At 40.3% G+C, this 17,048-nt stretch overlaps 1 protein-coding gene across 1 annotated transcript in view; it reads right to left on the reverse strand.

The window, feature by feature from the left end:
- Positions 1–17,048, reverse strand: part of pde4d (phosphodiesterase 4D, cAMP-specific) — a 205,219-nt gene that overhangs the window by 174,984 nt on the left and 13,187 nt on the right. The window contains exon 2 of the mRNA XM_063490756.1: positions 9,805–9,902. Within this exon, the coding sequence (XP_063346826.1) occupies positions 9,805–9,849 (45 nt within the window). The 5' untranslated portion in view covers positions 9,850–9,902. The remainder of the gene's footprint in view (positions 1–9,804; positions 9,903–17,048) is intronic.

Raw genomic sequence — 17,048 nt, forward strand, 5'->3', positions numbered from 1 at the left:
TTAGGTTGTCAGCAGAGTGGCTTTGCTATAAGCTACTTAACAAAGCGGCTGTGATCAGCAGCTGGAATAAAATACAGAGATGCACCATTACAATTTCAAGCCCAAGGTAGCCTGCACTATACTCAGTATGTGCAACCCCTCATCTTCAGTCACATCATTCATCTCTGTGCTCAGAATTTAGCAATTGGTTTTTATCGGAGAATAAATCTTAAATGGATTCTGGGTGAAGCCCAGAGGGGAATGAGAGAAGTCTCAGAAGTGGGAAGAACTTAACACAAACGGAGGAAGAGAGCAGGGGACTGAGAGAGGAGATGAAGGAAGAGAGATACCTGCAGAAGATGCAGTAAATCTCCTGGTTTAAAAAAAACAAAACAAACAAAAAAAAAACAGTTAAGTTCACATTTATCTGAAAGCATAGTGAGCTTTCAGGAAGTCACCAACACATTTGAAGCAAAAAACAGAAAGGTTTAATCTACTCTGGCTCTGAATGCAGAATGCATACTGTTTGCAACCGCGTCTATTTCAGATACTGTAATAACCACAGCTTACAGCATGTTACTCTTCAGTATGAAAGCCTCACTTACAGGTTTGTCTGCTCAGTAAAAGGGTCGCTGTAACAACGCAGGTTTATCTTTGGCTCCATGGTGAGAGTTACTGGCATTTACAACCAGGTGTGTTTTTACTGCTTGGCCTAGTGGTTAATGTAGCTGTAAAACACAGCATCCCGTGGGGTAATAAAAATTAACTTCAGTTCATCTTCCACAGTACACAGTGATCACAGCAGTTTTCCCTGTATTATATTCTGAAAGTGAAGAAGGGGTGCAGTGGTCTGGGATCGTCTATACTTGTCAAATCTGTATTATTTATATTTAGCACCTTTATTAATAATATTAAAAAGAAGCTGCGCAAGGAAAAACAACAAAACACAAAGGGATTCCAACTGGATGCAGACAACAGGTGACACCATGGGATGTCTGGGGATTTACAGTACCAGGATATTAGAGTGCATTCGAGACTAGACGTGCTTTATTGTACGTTGACATCAAGGTTTTTATTGAAAGAGAAAATGTGTACATCTCTAGGGATTCTGTGAAGGCCTTGAGGCTTGATCACTCATTAGAAAATGACTGACATTTCTTTGTGAAATGCAGAGTGTGAAAGCAGCTGCACAAAGATGGCGTTAATAGTACATCATACTTCCCTCCTACTATACTTGCAATTGTGAAGAGGGTGGCGGGGGGCAAGTTCTGAAACACCTCCCTCCCTGCTAGGCATCTGCAGCTGCTGTTATATGCAAATTGTCTTTCTATTCTTAGACATTCATGTCATACATGAAGCCACAGGATTTCTTTTTCCTTCTATTTCAAGTAAACATTTCAGTTCAGTTCAAATAAACATGTATATTTTATTGAGACATTGCATGCATGCATCATATAAAAATCTAACAAGTCTGCAACTTTGCAACATCACTAAGACCGTAAGTTGTAAAAGCAAAACAGACACATTGCAGCGGTGCATCCTTTTGTTTACTTGCTATCACTGCAGCATTTTGGACAAAACAGGATGTGCACAAAAAAAAAGATTACTGAGAGAAAACTAGAAGGTGCGTGATAAAGAAGCCACAGCCTGGTTGTACTGACATGTCACCCTGAAGGTGAGGGAGATGAATCAGTTTGTTTCAAAGAGCCCCCTATCTGGTAGCCTCAAGGCAGAAGAATAAATGTCTGGGAGGGACAAGACCAGATTTTTCTTGGCTTCAAGCATGGCTCTGTGATGCTCTGGCCTGAGAATAATAAAATGAGATGAAATACCCTGGAAGTGCCTGAAACCTACTGGGAGGAGAAAACTTTGCAGAAAAGTCAAGAAGGCAAAGCTTGATAAAACTGAAAACTGGAAGAGATAGGGTCAAGATACTTGAAATCCAAAATGCGTTTCCTTACCTGTGCAAAGGGGAAAGGTCACTCTACTGTAATATATCTGAGTCTTATTGCAGTGTTTATATCCGTGCACAATAATGCTGTTCTGAAGATTGAGCATTAATGCCCTGAGGGTTTTCTTTGACGCAAACATGATCAATGTGTCATCCATGAATTAAATATTGGTCAATTTTGACACTTAACAGATTCAAGATTCATCACTCCATGCAGCCACTGTGCCGACCTTCCCTGGCAGAGTTTATACACCCTTCATGCATCAAACCCACATCCGGAACTAGCACGCTGCCAAACATCTTATGCAAGATTAATCACACTTAAAATGCAGTCAACAGGCTGTGAAATGAGAATGGCGAGCAGGTGGTAATGTTTCTTTACACACAGTGTAGAAGACTAAATAAATGTCAAGCCTGCCTAGCTAACATAAAGACCAGAGGCCTCAAATGCAATGTAAAAAAAAAAAAAAAAAAGGCCTGAAAGTGTCATTGCCGTTTTCCGCGCACATGTTGGTGCCTACAAAACCAAACTTGATGGGACAATGTGCGCACCTGGGCAGAAACTCTGATCCATTCATGTGCACAAACGTCTGAGAGGCAGAGGAAACTGACAAGGCAGATGGTGCATTTGTGAATAAAATGAAATCAGTACACATATATGAAAGCCTGACTCACACATTTAGTCTCACTTTTAACTGCACGTTACTTCAGAGCTGGTTTAACAGTCAAACCTGCAGTCTTATTCGCGTGTGTGGGATTAGGCAAGCACCTTTTAACTGTAAAATATATGAAATCTCAAATCAAATTCCACTCAGTATTTCATCAGTGCTGTCTCACTATCACATTTCCCACTCCTGGAGCACTGGAGAGCAAGTCGGCCTGTATGCTGCCTCACTCACACCTGTGGTGTGAGGCAGCTGTGGAGCAGTTGCAGTTGCGCAACGCGGCAGGTGGATTTAGGACGGTTTTGCCTGACTTTACCTATCAACTGTGAACACAGGCCGACTCCATTTAACTTCACACGGGCTAAAATAATGACTTTCAGTTGTAGAAATTCAAGACAAGAAAGTTAATGAAATAACTGCAGATCAAAGTCTCGGTAGCTTTAATCTCCTAATTCTGTGCATGTATAACTAGTCTGATTAGTTGTGGTTCAGTTTTTGTGTTTAAAATTGTGTCTGTAAACACAACTGTGTCGTGCAGCGCACAGAGTGCACTGAAAACTCTGCAACACACTCTGTTCCTCTTCCAGTCACCACACCCCATAGATGCACATATGGATTGTCTAAATCTGCAGCTTCAACATCTTTTCTCTGATCCCTTTTCTTTCAGCCTACTAATTGGCTGTCCCTTCTTAACCCGCTTCTATTGGATGTCACTTCCTTTTAGATAAAAGCTTTTCCTCCCCACGGTCGCTGAGTGATTAGTCACAGAGCATCAGAGAATCAGATTCTCTCTAACATTGCAGGATTTTTACCTTATAATATAAAGCACCTTAAGATGGTTGTCAGTTGGTGCTGTATAAATAAACCTGGAAATACTGCTTGCAAAGCTGCATGAGGGACGCGGGCACTACTGGAGTATAAATGGACTGGAAGAGCCATTGATCAGCAGGCTTATTTCAGTTCATCAGTATTCACCAGGTGCTTTGCCTTGACCATTTATGGTTGATTACGGGCATCAAGAAGGCAGAACATGAGGCTGGTCCACATGAGCACATTTCCAGGTGGATTGCGGTTTATAACGGGAACATTGCATGCAGGTGTGTATGAGCACACGTTTCAGAAATGTGATTATTCCTTTTTGGGGCACGCCATTTTCAGCTTTTGTGCACATGTCCACTTTTAGTATGCTTCCAGTGCACTGTTTCATAAATGAGGCTCCAGACAGATAAAACAAATTCACCTAAGCCAAGTTTTGGCAGGGTTGAGAGGAAAACAGACATAATTTCCCTGAGTGCTCAAGTATGTCCCCTTTGTATTGAGCTGCTAATCTAATTACATGTTCAAATATGCAGGAGATTGGTCCCCTTGCTCATAAATAAATAAACAGGTAGATAAGCAGTAGCTCGAAATCAATTAACATCGTTTGCACTCGACCAGACAAATCAGAGATAAGGAGACCGCTAGTGTCAGGTGTGTCAGTGACCCCTGCTGTGCATGATGCAAAAAAATATTCATTTAAGTGAAAATATTTGTTGAAAGCGGTTTAAACGCAAAGAGAAACTGCCATTATGCTAATGTGCTAAACATTAAAAACAAAATACTGCTTGAATTACTTTGGTGGGTAGCCTCTAATCTTTAATCATGAGAGGGATTCCAACAAGTGTCAGAGCAGTGGCTTTGTTTTTTCAGCTTTTGTCAACTGATGATCTCTTGAAACTGCACTTCAGAGCTCCGCTGCCTTTCATGAGACGCCGGCGAAAGAGGACGGAGAATTAAATAAATCATTACGTGCTGTCCGATCCTTTTATTCCATTACATTGTTGTCCATTTTCTTTATTTCATATCCTGCAGCTGTCTCTTGCCGTGCTCATCCTTCAGTCACTTTTCCGCTTCTCCTCCTCTGATCCTGTTCAATTTAATTTCCCAGCTCTTTTCATTAAACATCTTGTCATCCACTTCCCCTCTGCTCGTCCTGCCAGCTCTCACCTGTACGCGCTGTGTGACAACTGGCTTTAATGTGATTTTTTAACTCATCAAATGATTTAGGCTTGAATTGAAATGTACCTCCCTCCCCTGTTACCACTCTTCCAGACACATTAAATTTCTAACCGTTACCTTCACCGCGCCCCTTTGTCCGCTCACCTCACTGCAAACCTGTTTACCTTGTCCTCGATAAAAGCACATGGCCTGGAAGCTCCCCTGCTGGGCTCTAATTGGTGATCAAGATGTGCGCGGGAAGGAGACGGGAGCAGCGTTTGGCCCATTTCTATTCCCTCATCACATTCACAGGGCCACAGTTACATCTGCGTAACCATGGTGATGCTGATAAGGTGACTCATGACTATTCATCAATGGCGCCGCCTGATTGGACAGCCCCCGAGAGCCTTGCAAAACGTATTCATCAGCGCAGCCTGTGTCCCTGCTCTACCTCAATATGCCCCTCAGGATGATGAGGAAGCATCTCTGCTTCTGTTTGTTTTTAACACCCGCTTCTTGTCTTCACGACACCTCCCACCTCTCCCCTCTAATTACCTGTCCTCTTTTCACGTCCCACCCATACGTCTCCCAACGGTCTCTCTCTCGTCTCTAACCCAGTGGTCTGCTCTCTTCGCTCTGTCTCAGTTGATGAAGCCATTAATCACATGCACATGTGACATGAACTCTTGCTCATCTCGCCTTGTCCCTTGCTGCTACTTAGAAATCTTGCACGTATCTCACACAGGTTATTTAATCACCGCAATAACGTCGGAGTACTTTCTGACTAATAACAAAGGGAGAAAAAAAATAATTTAATCATATTTCCCCTGGACATGTTTTTGTTTTTAGTAAAGCGCAGTTTTACAGCCCCACCAGAGACACCAAATGTGACTCATCAGCCAGTTTTTGTCCCATTAGTAGTGTTATTTTATTCCATTTCAAAGGTCATTTGCTCTTGTCATTATCAGTTTTTCCAGTAACCCTTTTAAATAATGTGCCAATGGGACAACATGCTTTCCTTGATTCAATACAATATTATGAATCAGTTTGAGCGATCTATCTTGCAGGCAGCTGTTCCTTTGGATGTTGTTAAGATGATGACCTTTGACCTTAGATCTCCCAAAAGGAGATGCAGGGAGCTCATCAGAGCGCACTGACCTTCAAGTGAAGTAAAGCTTGCAGTTTGCAGACTAAAATCCACAGTTTAGTGCAGAAAGCTGTATTTACATGCATTCGCAGCCCACATCATGTCGTTGGAACTGTAAGGTAGATAATAATACATACCAAGACAGATTGGAAATGTGTGGGAACCTATAAGCGCCAGGCTGTAATAGCCATTTTGACATTTCTATCTAATCTTTCACTATGATTCACACAGAAATGAAAACCATGTGGCAGATTTACAACAGGAATGAAAGTATCATTTTTTTACTCAGCTGAAATCTGTCATTTATATTTTGGCTAATAATCCCACTACACCACTACAGTGTTTTGTGAAGAGAAATGTTCCGTTTTTATTTTCCTCTCTGATGTTTCAAAGAGCCAAGACGTGGCCCAACATTTGAACCTCAACCCAAGTTCAAGTGTATGACTGGATATATAGCATCAGTAGTTTTTCTTTCTTATTTTCAAACACAGCAATAAGAGAAAAAAATTCAGAGAAACATCTTCAGACTGATTTAAAAAATGAAATTAATAGAAAACAATTTGTTACTAAAACAAGTGTCACAGGTCTCTGTGATTTTTAAGGATGAGCCAATTTATCAACTATATGACTGCATATTTCATTAATACATATGAGGGTAATCCTGCTACTGTTTGCTGCTATGCAATGCTATCTACCCTCTTATTTCTCCTGCTATATGGGATCTCTGATCTCTGACCTCTCTTGTTTTTCAGGATTACCAGAAAGCTGCCAGTTAAAAATCCAGATGGACAGCGGTCAGTGATGGGCAGCTTGCACATAGCTCAGGGAACATTATGTGAGAGCACAGACATATTCTGTTTAGGTGGTAGTGTAGCTGTCGTGGGGGATGGGTGATGAAGGAGATGTGCAATGAAATAAAAATTCCAGTTTTGAAATGTGTAGAGTTTGTGTTGTAAAGTATAAATACTTCAGGATGTCTAAATAAGAAATGAAATCATTCATGCTGTCTGAGCGTACATGACAGCCAATAAGGATTTAATGTATGCTCAAAGAGCATACAGCTATGAGTTAGCTTCGCTGGCTGTATGTAAAAGATGGGCCTAGCTTTTCCGTCTGAAAAGCAAAAAAAATCATAAAAGCTGCAGTCTCTGTAATGGCCAGCAGAGGGCGACTCCTGTGGTTGAAAAAAGATGTCAGATTGTATGAAGGCCTATTGGAAAATGACCTTGCAGCTCATTTGTCCACTTGATGACCTCGGTAAACATTAGGTATGAATCGATTTGCTTATGTCTTATTTGCTGGTTTCTCTTAATGAATACAAATGACGTGTGCATATACAGTATTGTGCAAAAGTCTTGAGCCACCCATCATTTGCAAACGGGCGAACTTAAATGGAAATGCAGCATATAAGACAAAAGCAGAGTTTGTATCATTCTAAAACGCTTGAAAGACAATATTTGGTATGACCACCTTTTTTCTTTATCACAGGCAAGCTTTCTTGGGATTTCTTTAAGTAGTCTTCAGGAATAGCTCTGCAGGCTTCATGAAGGGGATTCAAAGCTCTTCTTTGGATGTTGGCTTCCTTTTGTTGCATTCTCTGTCAAGATGATCCCCGCTTCAATAATGCTGAGGTCTGGGCTCTGGGGAAGCCAATCATGACTGACAGTGTTGCACTGTGTGTTTTTTAATGCATTGGTAATGTGTTTGGGATCACTGTCATGATGCAAAATGATGGTATTTAATGATGGTTTAAAATCTCACTCTATAGTTCATGTTCATGATGCCATTAATTTTGACAACAACACTGGCTGAAACACAGTCCCAACCCATGTCCGAGATGATGGCTGTAGACACTTAATACTGCACCTCTCTCCAGAGCTCGTCTGTACAATACTGACAGTGATTTGAACCAAAATTCCAACTTTGGATTCGTCATTTCCTAAAATCTGTTGCCTCTGATTTTCTGTTCAGTGCTTGTGTCATTTGGCATACCTCACCTCCCTATTTCTCCCTATTTCCCATATTTAGGAACGGCTTCTTCACAGCCACCCTTCCACTGAGACCATTTCTGATGAGGTTTCAGTGATCGGTCAGGTCTTCGCTGAATCTTTTCACAGCATGACTTTCAGATACTGTTCATCTGCTGTAGATAGCTTTTTAGGTCAGCAACTTCATCTTTTGTGTTGTTAGGTGCCTTTTTACGATTCATAGGTTGGTAAATGGCTTAAAAAAAAAAAAAATCACATTACCCTGAAAATGGTCTGGTTCAAGGAGTGGACTGAAATAAAAGCAAATGTGAAAAAGCATCTGATGTCCAAAGAGAATCTTTGGATGACCTTTAGCAAGCCTGGAGAACTATTGCTCAAGACCACTAATATGTTTTATATCCAGTCTGCAGTAAGCTTGTTAGTTGTGTTGTATTTGTGGTGCAAAACTAATCAGTTGATTATCAGTTAGTCGACTGAGGGAAGAATAATTGGCAAATATTCAGAAAACTGGTTTAAAACCATTTTAAGGAACAATTTGCAAACAGAATCTAAATTAATATTCTCTTGTGAAAATTTGCCTTGTCATGCTAAGTGAGAGAATCTCACAGTATGTCTTTGCTTTGTAATGGATAAAGAGAAATGTCACATCAGGTCAGGCTCTTGAAAAGTTGTTTTTTTTTTTACATTCAATGAACCAACCAATTACTTTGGAATGAAAATAATCATCGAGGAAAATTAAAAATAAAATGAGTCACTGCTGATGATGACTGCATGACTAATTAAACCCTAAAAACATGATTGCCGAGGTGAAAAACATTTGTCAGTCAACAGTACAGCTTTTTACGTATAACAGTCCCAGGCTCTAAAGTAACCCAAGCTCTTTATCATCATCTAAAAGAAACCACTGGCCTTTAATCCCCGAGTGATGAACAAAAAGATTTAATTTGTGTAGGAAAAACATTGACTCTGCTATTTATAAAGCTAATGTTAACATACATGAAGGCAAAGGTGTACATATGGAGATCTTTGAGGCTGGACTACATTTTATATGAGGTTCATTTGAAAGAAATCATGCTCATATTGCAGGTTTATAGCAAACATTAAAATGCCATTTTCGTCTGGGCATGCAAGGGAATTTGTGTTTTATTAACACATTATGAAGACTAAGATGTTTTCAAAAATAAAAAATAAAATGCCCTATCTTCCTAACCCTTACAAAAATAGACCTCTTATTCTTTTAAAATCACAAGTTGTTTTTTTTCTAGATTTTACAGACCAACCCTATAAAATGTACATATTTAGTACATTTAATTTGAGGTATATCCTCCTCTCAATGTGAGTTACCCATTTGAGCATGGACTGTACACGTGTCCAGATCTGTTGTTGAGGAATTGCTCTCTGTTCCTGAACGAGTGTGACTGTGCAATGGTAGTAGCTGCTTCGGATAAACACGTTGACCCACTATGTTCTAGGCATGCTCAGAACATAGTGGACATATCACGACTAAATGCTGGCTAAAGAAGTCTCTGATTATGCTTCTCATCCAGCAAGGATCTGGCAGTATGTGGGCGTGCACTGTCCAGCTGAAACAGCTGCAGGGCAGTGTGCTGCTGTGAGAATAGCAAAAGTACAGGCTCGAGCACCTCGATACCTCTGTCCAGTCAGATCTGCACCAAGAACAAGCAGAGATGGTGCTCGCATGGATGCAAACCTGCAGCAACAACTCCGACACATATACCAACATTCAAAATCCCAATAGCCCAGCTTCGGTCAGCTTCAGAGATGGCTAGGCTGTGCATACACTGTGGCAGTGAAATTAAACAAATTCTGTGGTGTACAAGTGCACAAATTACCAATCCCACCATTAACCAAAAACTACTTCCTGAACATGTTTGGCTTTTCAAAGAAATAAAAATGATAGACCAAGAAATGGATTTAAAACAAAGATTAAAAATGTATTTCAAGACACTGAACTTGTACAACAGAATGTTTTTGGCTTATGAAGAGAGAAAATAGAGACTACTGAGATGTAAATGCATGTAAAAAGGAAAAAAAATCAATAAAACTGCAAAAATTGCAAAGCTGGTGTTCACTCACGCTGTCCCGCTGGCTGTCGTCCCCGGACCGGTCATCCTTTTGCATGGTGCGGGCCACCTCTGGCAGGGCTCAGTCAGTCAGAGTTATCAAAAAGTGGGCTAACAAAACAAAAAGAAATAAAAAAAGATACAAGTATTATTTGTACCCATTTCACACATTTGTATTAACCTAATCTCATTATCAAACTGGTGATATAAAGTGGTATAAAAAATCCAAAGTTCTGCTTGTTCTTTGTAAAGATTTAACTAAATGGAAAAAAACAGATAAATATTTAAAGAATTTATACGCTGAGTGTGGAGTTTCTAAAATGTGCTACTTATTATTTTCGGGTAAGAAAGCAGTAATTTGACAGGCTGAGGCTCTTCCACCTCCTGGCAGCTTTGATCTCCCAGACAACCAGGTACTTGTGCATACATGTGCATGTATGTGTGTGTGGTAAATGGGGAACATAATGCCTGAGTGTGCTGGTAAGAAAGGAGGCATGCTGGGATCCACTGGCCTATTAGGATGCATTAGAGTGTAAAATGTAAAGGTCAGTGAATTATCAGCCAGAGTTGCACAACCCTTTTCTGTTTACCTGGCCTAATAACCCAGAGCCCACACCTGTCTCATTCTCTCTCTTCTTCACTTTCTTTCTCTCTCTGACACACACACACACACACACACACACACACACACACACACACAGATAGGACCAACTGTGTTTAAATGGATGTCCAGAACCATTCCCAGAGCCTAAAGTGTTTTGACACATGCACAAAATCCGGTGTAGCTTCAAAGAAATGAATAATCTAATTGGTATGGTCTGTTTGCTGCATAGATAAATAGTCTATTTGAGTTTTAGCATTCTTGTCATCTCTTGTTTTTATGCACCTGCGAGAAGCATCAAGAAAGTAATCAGACAATTCAGAAATCCTCGTTTCACTCTCTCCTGCGGTTCTGCCTATATTTCTGTCAAGGCTAGTGCGAATCCATATGTGGATTTCTCCAACAGCAACTTCTTCCGTCTGTGTTCCGCATCAGTGGTACCCAGCCAAGCAATGAATTTTTATCAGCCATATAAAGCAACCTATATACCTGCACATCACTTCTTATTTACTATATAATCCTTTGTTTCCATGGCCCACGAGCCCAGGTACAACACCAACTCCATTCTGTCCCTGCCTGACAGGACTCAGCAGAAACACTGGATGTACTCTAAGTGAGAGATCAGCCAAAAAGGTCAGACATTATCCTTCTGTCTGGTCCATCAGACCAAGCGCATGTCCACTAAAAACATGTGGAGTGACAGGATGGTCAATTAATTACCACAGACAGAAAAACAGACGGGCTGGACAGACTTTATCGATTAGTCTCCGAAGAGAAGAGAAGAGAAGAGAAGAGAAGAGAAGAGAAGAGAAGAGAAGAGAAGAGAAAGTATTGCTTTTCATGCTAGTCCAAATCTTAGTACTCATCATCATCATGAACTATGTGCCTGACCTTGTACATAGGGTAAACATGTTCTTCACTAAGCATGCACAGGTACCTAAAATGTACACATAATGATAATACTCAGACATTTTCACAGACAAGTTGCATTCAAACAATGTAACAAACCAACAATCTAATGTAAGGCACACAAGGCAGATAATAGTGCATGCAGAGCACAACACAACCTCAGGGCAAACCACAGCCTTGACCTATGCCGAACGCTCATGATCAACTATTTGTTCATTTGTTAACTGTTATGAACCCATACACTTCCTCACATTTACTACAGGTCATGCATTTCAACTGTTTTGCTTCAGTGTTTTCTGATTTAGCTTTAGTTTTAAAGTGCCATGAATGAATAAACTTTATTGTTACAACAAAGATGCAAATAAATATTTGTTTGAATCCCTTATTTTACTTTTCCTCTACAGTCACCTCTTTCATGACAATGCAAGTGCCTGTGATTATGCTGTCTGCATGTTCTACCAGTGCCCGTCTGGAAAACCCAATTATTTTGAATTTGTTTGTTTGGCAACACTATGCAGCTATTTATCAGTCAGTGCAGCTCAATGCTACCAGACTGACAATGCTGGAAAAACTCTGACAGACAAATTGGTAAAAACTTTCTGTAAAGTTTCATAATTGTAACCTGAAGAGTCGAGGCCTTTGGGGTAGTCACCGCAACAGCAGGTGTCTCCAGGACCAGATTTTCCCATTATTGCACAAACACACACCAGCTGTGTTATTTTTGTGCTTACACACCATAAAAAAATACATCATATAACAAATGTAACCTTGACCTTGAGGTCAAGGACACTGAGATTTGAACTAGATAGCTACGCAATTAGTTGAGGTGAATTTGGGCTTTTTAACTTGGATTTCTGTAGAGCTTTCTCACGTCACGTTATGCCCACCTTGCTGCTGAAGTTGTATAAACACGAGAGGTTGTATCATGTGCAATATGGACATTGTGCAGCGCTCATGAGTCAGCCAATCCATCCATCCAGTAATCATAAAAAATACGTGCACAGATACTTGACATCTGTACATCTTTCAAAGTATTTATTTTGCCCTGACAACACACACACGCACACACAAGTTGAAAACAGCCGCACTGTTTTGGCTTTCAAGGGGAAGAAGCTCTTAAGGAGAATTAAGCAGAATTCTCTTCCCTCGCCATCTCTCGAAGTCTCTCTAGTCCTGGCTGGGAGCCCCAATCTGATGATTCCTCAAAATAATCAGAAGAATTTCAGCCTTGAAAGCACTGGGCTAATTTAACAAAAACTGAATCAACAGGAGACATGGCTCAGCTACAAATACACAGAGAGAGAAATAGAAGGATAAACGGCATCGCACTCCACATCTCAGCCAGCTATTATTATTCACCTTGTTATAACACGTTGCTGGGAGCTACACTAAGTGGATGAGAAGAATACCAGCATGTAAATTCTCAATTAAAAGTGCAGACAATAATTACAGTTATCTGAACTGTGCTATAAGGATTGGTCATGCATGTGTGCACTCCTGACAGAAAGCCTTTTTTTTTGGTGTATATAAAGAGTCAAAAAAGTAATAATAACAATGGCACACTCTCTTCCAGAAACAGCAACACCTCCCTGACAATTTACTTGTCTTACTGTTCTCTCACAGACATACGAGTCAGCAGGGCCAGAGTTTGTGCATTAAAATGGATCCTTTTGTTATTTTTGTTTTGAAGACAAAGGGTCCTTCTTGCTTGTGTGTCTGAGTGCATGTGCTGGATCAGCGCAGCAGAGCATGTGCCTGCACCGCAACCACAGGGGGCTGATTTCTGTCTGAGCTCAAGCATTAGTTACACAAGGCACGATTAGACTTACACATCCCCAAATCCAGACATGAGAACTGCCCTCTGCTGGTGCTATTTCTTCCCATGTCCCTTTGATACATCCTCTGTTGGCTTTTTCATTTAACTTCCTGCCACCTTTAGGAGAGCAATGAGAGTTTATCCTGTATGATCACATTAGACGAGAGAGCAAAAATACGATGAGCTAATGTATGGCCCCCCTCCCCACACCCAACTCAGTAGTAGAAGGTCACGGCTGTCTAATATGCTCTAAATTTTAACTGCTGTTTGAAATGTGTCTTTTTTTTTCTTGTTGAGAGCTCACAGCCGGTTATTGAATAATCCCTCAAAAGTAGCTCAGCCTTTTATTGTAGCCGTTCAATCAGCTGAGATGAGCAGACACTGCGGCTTTTGTTGAAATAGCCGGTCGCTTTTATTCCCTTTGTAGGCTGATCTGCCTAGACTCTATTAGCCGCCAGTCTTTTTGTACAATTTGTCAAGCTAATATTTTGTCGAGAAGCCGCTGGGAAGTCATATATAAAATATTAATATTCAACCTTAGATGGGAAACGCTGAAGTGGGACAAATCAGTAAACAAATCAGTCAAAGCTGTTGCAAAGCTTCATATTAGACTCTTCAAATTAAAATAAATTACAACCCATTATGAGGTACATTAAAGTGTTTGCTGGGTGAATAGGCAAGGAAACGTGTTTGATGCGCACTAAAAGCTCCCCACATGCCATCCAATTATGGGTCTCATTTCTCAGCCACTGACAGAAGAGGGTTTTTTTCCCACCTCATGTAGTTCCTCCACTTATCTGAAGATGGCAAAACAAATATTATCCCGTTGATTTAGTCATTTGATTTTGGTCACTGATTGCTGCTTTAAGATCACTGTTCAACCCCTTTTGAAGTAAGATGAGCTCTTGCACGGAGGAATAAACAGGTTTAAAAAAAAGAAGTAGAAGAAGAAGAAGCCTGGCTTCTCAGTGCTGAGCAGCAAGCAGCTGTCTCCCCACTCACTGACTAAAACATGAGCTGAAACAAGGCAGTGGCTCCTCCAAGTGGTGCTCTGATTGTTAGTTATGACAGTAAAAGCAGAAAAGATGAGCCTGAACTTGTAAGGAAACAGCGATGCCGACGCCTTTATTTGCCTGACCTTGTCTTGTCCTTTAAACTAAGGGCAGCCATTTACTGCCGTTCATCACATACGTCAGCTAACCAAAACACTGAAGGGCACACACACACACACACAAACACTCACTTATACTCAAAGGCATGCCACTGTAGATTTGCAAACACCCGCCCTTGGAACACAACACACAATTGATAGATGTGTGCTGTCACTTTGTGCAGGCTCTCCACTTCAGGAGGGATTGTGACAGTCCTTATTCTCTACTTCAGAAATATACACTTTATCTTATGCACAGCTCCAATTCACTGTCAAGCACGGACGAATGGAAAGTGTCTGTAATAAAGCCATATCTGGCAGAACAGCACAAATTTCCTTCTATTCATTGCAGTGCTTTGTTGACAGTGATGAAGTCTTTGCGGCAGCTCGAAACAATTCCACAGCAAGTCGACCATGAAAATACAATAACATTTTACCTGAAATGTAAATTGGCTCTCACCCCTCAAGCCTCCTTAAAAATAATTGTCTTATATTCCACCTATTGTCTGACAGACCCAGGCGTGACTCAGACACTACACTGTTTTCTTGTTGTGTAGCGAAATTGAGGTCGTCACATGTGGGAGTATTTCGAAAACAATTTGATATTCAGCTGCGCCGTGACAACAAAGTGCCATCTGATTGAATTTCCTTCAATTTTAGGCACTTCAGACACACGTATTGGATCGCTCACCGCAAAAAAAAATTGATTGGTGTTATATTTTTAAAAATCGTTAAAAAAAGACAATACATTTCCGAGATCATTTGAAGACCAACTTTAGAGTCACTGAGATCTTTCCTAGTAAAGCACTAAAATACAACCTGGTCTTATAGCAAAGAATGAAATAGTCATGAAAAAATAATAAATATGTTTTGTTTTTTCTTTGCACAACTTTGAAATGAATGTATTTCAATAGCAGGTATACAGGCAGACCCATAACTTAATGGACAGACACACACATACATGTTACCCTGGCTATGAAAAAAGTGGCAACTGTTGTTTTTTATCTCAAACGATCATTTTTTTCTCACCCTAACCAATCATTTTGTTTTATTGCTTAACTCTAAACAATGGCTAAACCTTTCCATTACTGATGCAACACCACCACCACCACCACCAAGCCCTCCAGACTCCAAATGTGGATGGAAAACCTTGAAAATTAAAGGTGGAAGATTTGTGTCCAAGAAACCGATAAAAAAAAAATCCATTGATTAGAGCAAATACAGTGAAAGGATTTAAAAAGTGTGAAGAAGTGCATAGAATTTTGAACTCTGAACTATATGTTCATGATTTTTACAGGTTTTTTCTATTGATACAGACCTCCCCCACTGCTATTCATACTACACCAAATAGTTACTTAATAAAAAAGTAACTATTTGGGCAAGATACTGAACCCTGAGTTGCCCCTGATACACCCATGTGAGTGTGGGAATGCTTGGTTAAAAGTCTCTAGAAGTGCATAAGAAAGTGCTTGGTTTGTAGTAAGAAAGCTCTGTCTATTAAAACAGCAGAAAAGCATTATAAGCATTAGTAGTCCATTTACCTCACAAACTGCCTTAAAGACTGTTATAAACCATGAGTTGGAATATGCAGTGTGGAAGGTTACGTGCTGTAAATTTATATAACTTCACAGTTTTAACGAAAAACTGCAGCAGCTGCTGTCAAGCTTCCATTTTCACCAAAGACCGCCTCTTCAGTTTAAGAAGTCCTTGAATTCATGACAGTTTTCAAACCCTTTGACCTTTCATATCTAACCTCTCACTTCTGGCAACTTCTTCAATTTATCATGGTTAATAAAGCGCTAATCGTCTCATTAAACCACTCTAATCAGAGGGCTGATCCCCCTCCTCCCCTCATACAGGATTTTGCTCATTAGGTTCAGTTTATCCACTGCACTGCAATTCTTGTGAAAAGAGCAGAAAATGTTCTGGGTCTCAGAGGGGAGCTTTCTAAAGCCTGAGACCATTACCAGGTAAGTGGTGTCTATTGGAAGATAATGCTGAGTAAAACTGCAGAGCTACAGTCAAGCAATTTTGGAGACTGTTGGGAACTAATGGGATAGCTTAGAGTCTATTGGCTTGACTTATTCTTTGCGTGTTCCCTATCGCAGGTCCATTAGCTTAATGTAAGCACAATACAAAGCCAGTGGTGTACCCCATTAGTATATTATGTATATGACTTAATAAATGTTTAAAGAAAAATTCCCATTGCTCTCAGCAATTACAGATAATGGTTTAATGGTCCTCTATCAAAATTTGTGAGTAAACATTCTGATAAATGCACCAGTGACTGAACGGTGCACTTTTGTGCACTTTCACTGCTTGGTTCAGTTTTCATCAGCCTCGCATACAGCCTCAGAGGGCAGCTGTTGTCAGGAATAATGCACAGAGAAAGCCCTTGTGTGCTACTGCCACATGACAGTGTTATCTTCAAGTACTGTATTTACAAAATGTTGTATTGTATTTGCATGCTGTAAACTTGGATCAAATAAAATGTATCTCATCCTATTTCAGACTAATTTAGCTGGAGATTACAGTATAATACAGTAGAACTCGTTTTTTCTCTCTTTACAAAGTATTGATGATCTCAGGACTGCTGTATTAAAAAGTGAATTGGAGATGCTTTCCTATGCTTTCATCTCCTTGGTTCTTAGTTTTGAGGCCTCCGCCTACATTATCAAACTCCTCCACCCCTATTCTCCAAGCCAGGTTCTCAGGATCTCAGATCAGGGCCTTCTTCTGATTCTCTGTACCCATCTTAAAAGCTCCTTAGCTAAAAAAAAC

The sequence above is a fragment of the Pelmatolapia mariae genome, linkage group LG12, assembly GCF_036321145.2.
Source record: "Pelmatolapia mariae isolate MD_Pm_ZW linkage group LG12, Pm_UMD_F_2, whole genome shotgun sequence".
Lineage (NCBI taxonomy): Eukaryota > Metazoa > Chordata > Actinopteri > Cichliformes > Cichlidae > Pelmatolapia > Pelmatolapia mariae.